The following is a 14,007-nucleotide window of genomic DNA, read 5'->3' on the forward strand; positions in this document are numbered from 1 at the left end:
TAAAATTTTAAATTTCCTTCAAATTTTAAATTTCCTTCAAATTTTAAATTTACTTCAAATTTTAAATTTTATTCAAATTTTAAATTTTATTCAAATTTTAAATTTTATTCAAATTTTAAATTTATTCAAATTTTTAATTTAATTCAAATTTTATTCAAGTTTTAAATTTTATTCAAAGTTTAAATTTTATTCAAAGTTTAAATTGTTTTATTATATGATATTATTTCTGTGATTTACAAACATAGTTTCATGTCATTTGTTTTGCTATTTGTTAATATGCTAGAGACTGTTCTGTTTTCGCGTTATCATGATATTAACCTCTAAATTCATTATGGGAAAATTCTTGGATATATGACGTCACAGTTGGGTTCTCCCCATAGTTCTTTGGCCATATCACATCTTGCTTGTGCTATTTATAGAACTTGGGAGGTTAATACCGTGATTAATCGAAACTTCTCAGGGCAGTTTGAGCCAATCAGAAACGAGGAAATTACCAGCCATATAATAAATGTTTTTAACATTTATAATAACTATCTCTCATGGTATATACAGTTGATGAAGTTGCATTGAAATAATGTTTTAAGAAAGACAATAAATACTACTTTTTCATATTTTCATACTTTATATAAGCTTTCTTTATGATTTCATTTTCATTTAGGTCTAAGCTCTCAAACCTTCTAAAATCAGAGACAAAGGCATCAAGTCAGGAGATTTAAGTTTTCTTTATTTCATGTCATCAATATACATCAAGTATCAATATACATTACATTATGTAAAGTGACTAAGTACAATATGTTCATCATAAAGTGACGATGCTGTGATATAAATTATTAATTACATGTATGTATTACTACACATTACATTACCAAGGTCATATTATTGGGGGTGACCCCATTTTCAAGACGCCCTCCAACTTGCGCTGACCACCAAATTAATAAACGGTAATTGCATTGAATTATTAAATCCATGGATGCCCCTCCACGTCTCCCAGTGCCTATTACCACCACAGTTGAAACTGGCTCCTGCCCCGATTCTGTTTCCTCATCCACTTCCTTTTTCCACGATTTATGTCATGATTTGGTGGAGAGTGTCAGGGAATGTTCAAAATGTACCAAAATGAAATGTAGGGGATCTGAATTGGGAAATTACCTGTTTTCCATGTTTCCAACATATAGACAAATGTGAGAATTGAACTCACCACCTCCATAAATGGAAGATCACCAGTTTCATCCTGTTTTTAGTTGGAAAACTTGTCTTTTTAGTTCATTTTATAAGTGAAAAAACCCCTTCCCTCTGCATTTGAAAGGGCTTGGGACCTTCTTGTATATATACAAGGCTGCATTAAAGGTTTTTGTACAGTTTCCATTAAGAAGTCCACTATATACAAAGTTTTTGTACTGTATACACTGTCACTGTACACTATACACTGTCAAATATCGCTATACACTATATACACTGTCACTATACACTATAAAAAACCATTATGCACTATGACTGTACACTATATAAAATATCACTATATACAGTATCACCGTACACTCTACATTATATAAAATATCACAATACACTATATAGAGAGTCAATATACTGTACGCTATACACTACACATTATATTCAAAATTATATTACAAGGCTGCATTAAAGGTTTCTGTAGTTTCCATTAAGTCTACTATATACAAAGTTTCTGTACAATATATAAAATATCACTATATACACTGTCACTGTACACTGTCAAATATCGCTATACACTATCACTGTACACTCTACATTATATAAAATATCACTATACACTATATAGAAAGTCAATATAATGTACACTATATACACTACACATTATATTCACAATTATATTTCATCATCAACATTTATTTCATCCTCATCCTCGCTAGAAATGTCATCTTCGAAATAATCTTCCTGGATATCCTGGATTATTTCCTCTTCAGGAGTTACATTTTCAGAAATTCCTTCAGTTATGCCAAGATAGTCAAAACTTGGCTTTGATTTTTTTAATATTTTGTTTATTTTGATTCGAATCCGGACCAAATATTGGAGCATCCCTTTGTGATATCTTGACATATTGGATAAATCTTTTGAAACTTGAGAGCTTTGATCAATTTGCTTCAATTGTTCATTGAGATAAGTATAAAATGCCTGAAGTTCAGCTTTAATCAGCTCACTTTCCTCTTCAGCATGTTTGAACGAAGAATATGATAGAGCAGCTTGCTGTTTCTTTTCATCCAATGGGTTTTCATGTAATTTCTTGTATATTTCCGAAGTTGGAGAAGACACCATGCTGAAATCTGTGTCTGTACCAACATTGTGGTTCTTATTAAGAATGTCTAAAAGATTTTTCATTTTTGAAGTGTTCGATGAAAATTGCTTACCAATACGTAACGCAAGTGTTTGTCCATCTGAAAAATATATAGTTAATAATGTAGATAATTGATTAACATATAAATAGTCAGTAAGTTATCATATTTGGATTAGCAACTTGAAGTAGAGAATACCTGTGACCTATGTGTACGCCTATATGACAAATGTGATGATTTTGACTTTTTCTTTCTGAACTTTCCATTCAGTGTAACAAAGTCACCTTCTAGCTTACCCGCTACTCAAGAGCATGATCACACTATGAAGAACTTTTGTATACAAATTTTGAATCAGAGATATGTTTTGTTCACAAACTGAAAACTACAGTTAGGAAGTTGTATGATCGTCATCATGATCTTGTTGATAGTTATCACAAATCTCATTGACATCTTGGTAGAGGTGTTCAAATTGTTGTAACAGATCTATTCTATCCTGTAAGTTCAGGGCTTTAGATTACCATAATTTGGGCACACCCTGTATTCGAAGTGAGGCATCAAAACTAAATGCTCATTACCCTCAATAAAAATGGCTATAGGTTCATGAAACTGGGTAATATAGTGTAGAAATAACAATGTCTGCTTCATTTCGGGGCAAAGCTTCCAATTCCCACTGTTTTCTTCAAAATTTGAGAACAATTTAGAATTTAAAAAAAATAAAATTTTGAACATGACGTTTAACGTCGAAACTAGAATGTAATCTAAAGCCCTGAAGTTAGTGTGTGGTGTCGTGTGCAAGGCAGGGGATGCTTAACCTCTTCTGATATACCTGATCCTACTTCGCCTTATTTGAAAGTCACACACACACAGATTTACCAAATTTGTCTTGTCCTTTGACTGTGGAATTGATTTTTGGCTATATTAACAGTAAATTTCTGATATATTTATTATGCGTCAGGATTTCAATTAACATTTTATAAGAGTGTCCTATGCATCAAAATACTGAGGTTCACAAATACATTTACCTGCATATTTTTTCATCATGCTGCCAATATATTCTCTTTCAATAGCTAAATTCCTAAGCTTGAGTAATATTTCACATTGTCTTTTATTTTGGGCATTTAGTAATTTTTGCTTAATAGCTTCAGTTTCAAAACTCAGATCCTCTCCTTGCTCTTTGATGTGCTTATCAACATTTTTCAACTTTGACATTTCAGTTCTCAAACTGAAATAAAAATTAATAATATTAAACATTTGCCTATTTAGAGTAATTAAATATAGTGATAGAAATAAGGTCCTGAAGTACTTATTTTATTGGAAAATTAACTAAAAGCGTCAAGAAATCCAAAGGATCCCCAGGTCTCCCTTTTTTTTATTGGATTTTATTGTTGATGAGCTCTTTTCCCCAGAAAATCACAATCTTGAAAAAATGAGATTTTCGAAGACTTTATCATTTTCAGGGAATTCCTGAGCTTTTTAAAACTTTCAAAACAAAAATTATGCAAGAACAGTTGAGTGAGGAATGTAGGTCACTTTCCAGCTAACAATGACGATTGTGGGATAGTGAAATCAAACGTAGAGCAAAATATATTTTGATACAGTTGTCAAACCCTGCTTACAAAATTGCTTCAGTTTGGTGGGAAGATGGCACATGATTGGCTGCTATAAATAACACGTTAGTACCACGAGAACACAGCTTTTGTAGTTAAATTGTTAGATTACAATGGAGACAAAGAATATAAGAAAAAAACAAAAACAAAACTGTGCCTACCTTGTTATTAAAGCTTCTTTGTTGGCATCATAATGCATTACTCCAACACTTGTGCTGAAAACACAAGAAAAAAGAATTATGCTGTAATCTAAAGTCCAATAACTTCAGCTAACATAGACAGAATTGTACATTGCTACGAATGAAACAGAAAATAATTTCATTAAAAAATAAAAACATTTTAAAAACAGTTTTTACCTTATAGTCTTTATTTTGTGAACACATTCAACAAACTTTTCTGTAGAATTTAATTCGTTTCCTAAAACAAAGTAATTTGTTGAACTGAACCACAAATTAAACTATACTAGTATGCAAAAAAAAAATAAAAATAACATGAAATTGAACTTAAGGCTTTTAGTACAAGTGTTCCTACTATTGTATATATTTATAATAATAACAACAACTAGACCTACTGAGTAGGCATAATCAGGTTCCATGATCGGCGATTCCAAGAATGTTTCCTAGGGAAAAATAAAATAATAGCCCCCTCAAGCCTTCTTTATTGACTCCTAAAATTACCTTATGTGTCCTTTGGACATTTGTTTCGAACTTTGGGTATCTTGACCTTTGGTGACCCGAAATCGTGACGTTTTGCAATCTAGACATTAAACATTCCTAGGATATTTCTCCCATATTTTCAATGTTGAATTATAGTTCCAATATGACTATTTCAACTTATGACTTTGCTGATAATGCACTTCTTCATACCTGAAGTCTGCTTCTCAAGTCAATATTTATGCATTGACTTAGTTTATGCAACAACATAAATTTGCCAATTACAAGGAATCCAGAAAAACAATAACATTGAATATGAATTCAGTGAAACTCACCTTTAGTATTTTTCGATTCTGTATCTTTTTTCCAATTCTGCAACCATGTTCCAGCTTGAGATAGTTCTTCTAAAAAGGTTAAAATTATGTTGTTTTCATTGAGCTCTCAAAGTTGTTATAGGAATGAACAGGGTCAGATCGATAATTCTATGTGCCTTATGCCCTATAGTTCACCAATCAACATTTCGAGAGCCACTTCATCCTAAAATCTAACGGCTCTTTTGATTACTAAGCTAAAGGTTCTTTTGTTCGGAGGTGCGCTTTTTCGAAAAATCTTAAGTCCGAACATTCGTTAGTCCAAAGTTGAGTCATTATCAACACATATTTGTTCTAAGGCCTATCGTCAGAATGGCAATAATCCAAAGACTGTAATAAACAGCATATTACATACATCGGAGTAGTAAGTTTTGTACTACGGATGCCTCTTACAAGTGAGCTCTTGCAGTAAGGGGGTGTTGTAACAGAATTTAGATCATACATGTAGGTTAATTGGCATTAACAATAACAACCCTTATTAATTCAATAAAAAACCATGAGTTTCAAACATTTTCAGATCAGCAAAGGTTACGGTTATGTATGAATGTATTTAAATTGGAATATTCTACAATATTTCTCAAATGTATGCGTATAAGAGGGTAAATCATTACCTTGATTTTTAAAAGGAGAATCTTTAATAATCTTTTCTGCTTTACATAATTTGGAATGCAATCTTGGACCTGAAATATACAAATAATTACAATAACTATAAGAACTACAATGAAGTAATGTTACATTTTAGCGTCTCAATAATCTCCAGATTCAGAGCTTCTTTACACTGTTTTCCTCTCAGAGATACCAGAAATTCCAGAGCCGACGATCAGTTGACTAATTTAGGTGTAGTGTAGTAAAATCGAGGTGCTCAATTCAAAGACTTCACGAGGAGATTAATTTCATTTATTGAAATATGTACTGATCATTAATTATTATGTCAAAAAAGCAGTAATTTATGGGTAATCATGTTATACATTGGTTTCTTGTTGACAAATATTTGTTCTCTATTTCGATTATCATTGCTAATATTTATACTAGCATAGAATAAAACTATGAAATTCGTCATTTTTTCTGTCTATTCCAAATGATTGGAAATTATGATTTATTCCAGCATTTTCATCTATGTTTGAAGATATTGAACATATTACACAATTTGTCTATATGACGGAAAAAATGAATTATATATTTAGATTTTATACTATTATACTATTCTCTTTAACACCTACCCATGTTTGAAATAATTTTTTCGGAATTATGGATTAACGCCTCTGTTAACAAGTCAACACGGTTGTCGTATGACATCTCTTTTGTTATTGACTTGAACCTGCGTAGGTAACTCCAGAGGCGTTCTATGCCTTCACCATCAGTGAGCCCACAATCATCCATAAATTTCTGTCCATATTTTAACTAAAAAAATACCAAACTAAGTAGAATTAAAAACACATTTAGTTCATATAGTTATATTATGTTCATATAGTAAGGATACGAAGAATAAGATTTGATCATTAAGACTAAACATGGCAAATACTTGGTAAATAGTGACTTGATATTCGAACTTATATTTGAGGATAACTAAGGATTCACTTGAATAAGCAGGCCCAAATTTTGATGGTAAGCTGTGTGCCCTGATACCAACTAACTAAGCTAAACAATTCCAATTTCTGAAAGTTCATCAGAATTAATCAAAAGAAGACCTTGAAAATGGTGGCGGGTGTCTTTTAATAAACCATACATAAACACCCAATAAAACCAACAAATGCTATCTGTATATATAGTCAAACCTCATTGTGTCGAAGTTTGCAGGACGAGATATAAACCTCAAATTATCCCGTACATCAAATCGACCCCCATCTTGGTACGATCACAATTGGCTAGATAACACAATAGAGTTCAATGTTACCCTGTGAACTTCCCCATCTGATTACATGCTCTAGCCACCATGTTTATTCTCGTTGTATTATTCACGCCTTGTTGGTTTCGTATTGTTTTGGGATTATAATTGATTAATTGGAGTAGGAGTACCGTATTTCTAACAGGAGTGTATTGCTTCAATAATTATTACAGTCTTAGATCTAACTGCGAGGTGAGGACAGCGACACATAAAATGTAAATTCTATTATCTTGGGGGTGAACAATGACATCGAGACAGGACCGGTACTCGAATTAAGAATTTCGAGACAAAAGTAGATTTTTAGTTGAAATAAAGAAGGATCGTGATGGGACTCTCAACTGTGTTCGATTCATACCAGGTTTTCGAATTAACAGAGATCGACACAATGAGGTTTGACTGTAGTTGTAACTTACTTGGCATTGCATGTTATGTGCAAAACTGTGGAACACAGGAACAGCGAATGAAAATTTATCGAGGAGGTCATTTCTTTTATTTTTCTGCAACAAATATTCATTTATATGTAAAAAGATATTCAAGCAATGTTGAAGACAGGGGAACATGCCCCTCAACCCACTTTTGCAGGAAAGTTCCTTAACCTACTTTTTTAAGATAGAAACTTAGCGATTAGCCCACATCTTCTATCTCTGTAAAGAGAAACTATACCATGCAGCATCATTGAAAGTTATCCTCTTCTCTTTTACTAAATGTATTGGAGTATTGTGTATAGTCCCCACCCTCCATTTGTCCAAGGGCCAACATAATCATACCCCAAATTAGCTTTTATAACTATAATCTACATGTCCTGGGTACTCACCATGAGATGTTTATGTAACATGCAAGCAATGTCATACATGAGAACTGTTTTGCTTTCATTTTCTTCCAAGAGTTTATCCATTATAAAAACAGCATACCCAAGTCTGCAATAATAATAATATCTTCGAGTGTAATTATATATCAAAATTACATTCCAAAAGACACAAGCCTTAATACTTCCAAAGCAACAGAGATTGTTAGATAGTTTATCGTAACTAACTAAGAAAGAAACATTAAATGCAAACAAAACGATGAAAAACAAATGGGTGGAAATTTGAGCAGTTCAATCAATCTATAAAAATCTTACGAGTGTCATTAAAAAGCCAGATATGGCCACTGTGTTAGTAAATTGTACTTTCATAACTTACCTTTCACCATACTCCATATCAATGAATAAATAAGGTATATCGTGTTTACATATGGAGCCAAATAGCCCCTTCACATCCAATTTGGCGTTTTTTGACTTGGATCTTACGAGGCTTCCAGCTTGGAAATTGGAGCAATCCTGAATAAAAAAATAAAAGATTGAATAAAAACAATAAATGATCTCTATACATCTTGGATATTCTTTTGCAGTCAAATGTTTAAAAATACCATTTCTTCGCAAAATTAACCTCAATGACTTTACTAACGGTTGGCCATGTCACACCGATCCTCCGCTCACGGCTCATGCCGTTCGCAATCTTTTTTAAATATAACCAAGACACGAATATGTTTGCCACAGGGAACCCCTTCGTGTTTGACACATGTCGGCAGCCAAGTATATACTAGAGGACTGCTAAAAAGATACATATTGCCCATTTCGATGATTTCGACCATTTCGTTTCGTTCCGGGTTTTATAACTAACCCTTTACTAACTGTAATAATGTAAAATGCAAAGCTGACTAGCATAAATGTATATTTTTTTTTTCAGATTTTTTGAAATGTTGGTTTCCTGTGCTCAAGTTTTCCTGTGCTTTACATAATAACTGTTCTGAAAAAATGTTACTTACATTAACATAGGAACCTTTATCCACATTGTAATCCTCGATGAAGTTCTTAAACTTGGAAGGATCCACAAAGAGGAAGTCATTATGTCTTGCCGCGGTCTTACCATGACCATCTCCTGATGATTCCTTATGGACCAGTCCAAAATTTGCATCGAAAGATATCAATGAAGGTTCCTAGACAAAGTGAAAATGTAGACACAATTGTACAGTCGCATTACTTCATTCTTAGGTTAACCATAGTATGCCACCACAAGATGGTTTTAACAATGATTCAAGATCATATTAATATATTAAAGTATTTTTTCACGCCTAGGAGATTGTTATAAATAATATTTACATTGAACTGACTAAAAGATGCAGAATGTTTTGTACATTTGGCGTGGTAACTGGACACTAATTGTAATCTTTTGTTATATGTGTTAAAACAGTCATCAGTACACAATTTAGTGTCACAGACTCTCAATACATTAGTAATCTTGATATGTACATGGAAACACAAACCCCTCCCCTCCACACACACAAATGACAGTGACTTACCCGCCTGCAAATTGGACATTCACGACCAATAGTTGATTCAAGATAAGTATATCTGGTTTTAAGCAAAGAACTATGATAAAGGTATTCCCTTAGGCAATCACCAATAACAGCTCTGTAGATATCTTTTGGCTGGAATGCAAATGTAAATGTATAAACTATATAAATGAAATGGGGTTTAACGTCCTACTTTTGCGCCCTTTTTTGTATTGGCTAATGAAGATGGGTATATGCCATGCAGGGTGCAATGAGAAAATGTTTGCCAGGACAGTCAGCGATTATTCACCTAATCTTCTTCAATTTCCAAATGTCTGGGTTCTTTAACAGGCGTCCTGATGCACATGAGACCTCACTTTTTCGTCCCATCGAAACGGTTAGGTGCTTGTCAATCCCTCGGGTCTTAGCCACTGACAAGGGAAAGCTGGAAAGGAAAATCTGGATGATCAAACCAATAACCAAGCTAGCGAGCACCATACTCACTGAGCCAACTCATATAAACTATATAAGCTGATAATAATCTTTATAAGAATTTAACCTATACTTACAAAATGTTCTGAGTTATGAATAAAATCATTGTCCAGATGATCCAATGCATCACAAAAGCCCTTTGCGGGTAGATGGGCTTCTAACTGCAGAACTCGTAGCAGCTCCATAAATCTTATGTCAAAAGCGATTCTGGGCTTTTGTGGAGAAGCAGCCCACAAACGATACCTCATTAAAGTAATGGGTGGTTCTTCACAATGACATAAGGTTATTGAACATTGATGCTGTGATCCTGAATAAACAATTTGAATATTATTCCACTTTATATTTATGATTAGAAAAGACATTAGATTCTAGTTCACATTGAATTCATATATCCTATTCTTGCCCACTAGCTTCAGCTCACTTACTAAATCATGCATATTTCTGCAAAACGGAACTCAGACAGATTTCATTTTGTCCTGGTTATCAAGTCTGTGATCTTAATGTACACTGAAAGACAGGAAATGTTTGAATACTATCTGTTGTTATACAGAGAGCTGAGAAATTCTATTTAAATTCTCATTTAAACGAGTTGATTTTAAAGGGAACCGTTTTCCACTTGTTCTATGCTGCTAACTTGTAAAACATGTTATTGAACTAATTAAAATAACAAACTGTGATAATTCAAAATGAAAAATACCCTTCACATCTACAACATATATAGGTGAGATATACTGTGATTCACATTCATGTTTATCCAATCGTTTGTATATACAAGCTGGTAAATTGAACGGGACATATATTTCACCCTGAAAGATACACAGAAAATGATCAAAATGGCCCGAGCAGAACTGACATCCTTATTTTAAATATAAATAATGCAATTTGAAACAAATGAGAGGGGTTGATCTAGGGTTTGAGTTTGGCTCAAGGCGCAAATTGTTTAGGTCGGGGGTCTGGAGGCCACTTAGGTTCAGGGTCGTAGATGATCTTCGGTGGCAATCAGGGCCATTTTGAGCACTTAAAACCACTTATTGTCCAAAATATGATATTAAAATCATCACAGACAGTTGGAATGTCGTCATTCTATATTTAAATTTGTTTACACTGTTTAAATATAATCTGATGTTTGTAAATTTAAAATCATACACAGTCTTATTAATTGTAGAACTATAAAACATTTTTACCACTGAGATTGAACTAAATAATAATAACTGATAAAAATAATGTTTAAAAAATATTTTATAATAGTAGTTTTACCTGCCATTGTTGTGGAGAATGCAAACAAACTGTCTTGTGGACCTTGATGCAACAATCTGAACAATAGAATGCCAAGGGTCCACAATCAAAGCAAAAGATGATGTTCTCATCATGACGCAAACAGAACTGACATTCGAATGTTGGAGGACTTAACTCCTCAATATGAATGTCGATTAAAGGATCTTTAATCTTTGACCAATTATCAAAAGTCTGCTGTTTTTTCTTTTGATAATTGTTACTTGAGGATGTAGAGGTGGATGGTGTTTCCTCTGTGTTAAACTCTGCAATTATCAATACATGTAATATAAAAGATTGAAAAAAATACAATGATATATTGGAGAGTTGGGAATACAAGGGGCTCAGGGTCGGACTGGCCTATGTGCCAAGGCACATGCAGCCCCTGAAGCGCTTTTGAGCACTTTAAAAGATACATTTTATAAATACTTCATATTAGCGCCTCTAGACCGTTGTTGATGGCACATCCCCTAAAACACTTCCACTACTTCAAGTCCGACTCTGAAGGGGTGATAATTTATCAATTATGTCGATTATGCTATAATGATATTCTATTATGATGGGGGTTCGACAATGGGGTTCTACATCCTACTTTAATGCACTTTTTGTATTGGCTAATGAAGACAGGCATATGCCAGACAGGGTGCAAGAAGGGAAATTTTGCCAGTAGAATGTGCGCACTGATGTATACGGGACATAGTTTTATTTTTGCGTTCCATCCGAATGACTAGGTGTCCTTGGCAGTTCCTAGGGTCTGCGAAACCGACAGATGTCCGTGAATGATCTTAATTCTTTGTCATTGTTTGATCTATGTATGCACATAAATAGGCCTACTAAACAAACATGCTTAAATCTGATATAAGTTTGGAAATCCACTAGCTAAATTGGAAATCAAAGATGATTTTCATTATGGTAAAAAAATACTAGTAAAGCCACTGCTTTTGGTTTATATTTAAAGTGTTTCTGAAATAAATATGATAGATATTAAAACATTTAGTACTAGTACATTACCATTGGGAATATTAATAGGCAAGTTGTCTGTAGATGTGGTTGGAATATTTGCAGATACTCTATTTTGTTGTAGATCACTTCCTGGTCTTCTATAATGTATTGTCACAGTTCTGTTTCCATTAGGTGAAAAGATCTTAATTTTTCTCTGTATTTTCCTTTTAGTTATTGGCATCCTATATAAAATGAATGACTAAATATTGGTCTGCTTTCAGTATTGGTTTATAACCATATTCCGTGTCTTTCAATCAACAGCCCTTTTCAAGTCTTGAGCAAATAACAAATAAATTTCAAATGCATAATGCGCTTTCGAAAGATGTGCCAACTTAACATAAAAGAATTCTACTATTCCCAGACTGCTGGTTAGTAACCTTTCATTAGATTAAAAATTACTAGTAATTGAAAAAATAACATTTAATCATTCAGTTGTTTAATTTGGGTTAAGAGAAGATTTACATAACACTTGACTGTGCATGTGCTTATAATAAAAAAAAGCAAAAAACTCAACCAATTTACATAAGTATTTGGATAATATATCTCAATACATTGTGGGATGCCTCTAATATTCAGTTTGTTTCTGTCAACCAGTCTTCAATTTATTAGAGGTGTCGACAAACTTTGATTTACTGCCTCCCCCCCCCCCCCACAAATGAATAAATGGGGACTATATAGTGCAAGTACAACAGCTAGGTATACTAGACACTGATTGGTTGCCTTGTTGTTGCGTATTTATCCGCAAAAACACATATACACTACCATGTGCTCTTACCCCAATACTTCAGGATTTTCGGGACGACTTGGTCGACAGGGTATTTGATCGGGGAGTAAATAGTCGAGGGGGGGGGGGGTGTTTATTTGACCTGGAGGTATTTTATGAACGGGGGGGGGGGGGTATATTTGACCTGGAGGTATTTGACCTGGGGGTATTTGACCAGGGGTATTTGACCAAGGAGTATATGACTGGGAGAGCATATGACCGGAAGGTATATGACCCTGGGGGTATGTGAATGGGGGGGGGGGGCGGTATATTTGACCTGGGGGTATTTGACTGATGTAGTCCGTCAGTGATCAGTGTATTCATGCTGGCGATTTTGTTTTCAGGATTTTTACCAGTACCAACTTTTCGGATTAGGGAAAGTGACACCACCGTTAACGACACCCCTGCTGATACTGTAGTAGTATTACTACTAGGCCTATAATACCATCAGCCCAAAAATGCTACGGTATTAAATTAATAATAATGCCATTTTTTTATCATTTAGGCTTCTATATAATAAACTCTTTAGCTGCTACAATACCAGATCATGTAAGTCAAACTGAAACCCATCAAATACCAAGAGACTACGTCATCTTCTTAACCATTAATTTCAATATTTATATCGGATCCAAATTTCAAGGACAAGGACAAGGGTAGCCATTTTGGAACAAGGTGACCGACATCTGATAAAATTCCAATCTGCAGGCTGGGATATTTTACCTTACAAAATGATTTGAGGCTAGGCCTAACTGACAATTTATGACTGTGTTAAAAGATAAGAGGTGACTATAGGCTTCCACCAGGCAGTAGCGATCAGAACACTATATTATATATACGTTTAACAATAATAATGGAATGCCAATGGCGATTCACGTCGAGAAAGTTCCTGCTGATAGAAACCAGCGCATCACGTGACGCAAGGGCGGATCAAGGATTTCATCAAGGGGTAGGACCAGTAGCGGATTAAGCTCCACCAAGGCCTGAGGCGGCAGTTGCTGGAGGGCCTATTGGGCCTATTTAAAATGGCGTGGGTCTAATTAATTTCGGGTCAGGGCCTATGTTGATTCCCGTTGGGCCTAAACCCCGCCCCCTAACATTCATTGTCTATGCGTTTTTAATCAGACAAGTCCAAATTTTTTATTTTTTACAAAATCTTTGGGTCTGAGGCTGCAGCCTCATCAGCCTCAATGATAATCCGCTACTGGGTAGGACCAACGAAAAAAGGGCACTCTATAAAATAAAAAGTGCACCGTTGAATTTACGTGATTATAACTGGTAAATGTCGGCTTCGAGAGCACCGATGTTGCGAAGCTCCGACCCACAGAAGATTTGGAAAATTG

At 34.2% G+C, this 14,007-nt stretch overlaps 2 protein-coding genes and 1 long non-coding RNA gene across 3 annotated transcripts in view; 1 reads left to right on the forward strand and 2 right to left on the reverse strand.

The window, feature by feature from the left end:
* Nucleotides 1-14,007, forward strand: part of LOC126826665 (alpha-(1,3)-fucosyltransferase C) — a 65,270-nt gene that overhangs the window by 35,711 nt on the left and 15,552 nt on the right. The gene's annotated exons all lie outside the window — the stretch shown is intronic.
* Nucleotides 4,074-9,934, reverse strand: LOC126821311 (uncharacterized). The gene is made up of 11 exons (XM_050549712.2): nucleotides 9,708-9,934; nucleotides 9,166-9,294; nucleotides 8,632-8,802; nucleotides 8,007-8,143; nucleotides 7,640-7,742; nucleotides 7,239-7,322; nucleotides 6,161-6,341; nucleotides 5,552-5,620; nucleotides 4,905-4,973; nucleotides 4,273-4,333; nucleotides 4,074-4,131 (listed from the first exon to the last, which is right to left on the reverse strand). The coding sequence occupies exons 1-11, from the start codon at nucleotides 9,876-9,878 to the stop codon at nucleotides 4,074-4,076; spliced, it is 1,233 nt and encodes a 410-aa protein (XP_050405669.2). The 5' UTR covers nucleotides 9,879-9,934.
* LOC130014115 (uncharacterized) lies at nucleotides 10,327-13,544 on the reverse strand. The gene is made up of 4 exons (XR_008789097.1): nucleotides 13,388-13,544; nucleotides 11,914-12,086; nucleotides 10,888-11,168; nucleotides 10,327-10,436 (listed from the first exon to the last, which is right to left on the reverse strand). It is a non-coding gene; the product is annotated as an uncharacterized LOC130014115 (long non-coding RNA).

Source organism: Patella vulgata, chromosome 1 (assembly GCF_932274485.2).
Source record: "Patella vulgata chromosome 1, xgPatVulg1.2, whole genome shotgun sequence".
In the NCBI taxonomy this organism is placed as follows: domain Eukaryota; kingdom Metazoa; phylum Mollusca; class Gastropoda; family Patellidae; genus Patella; species Patella vulgata.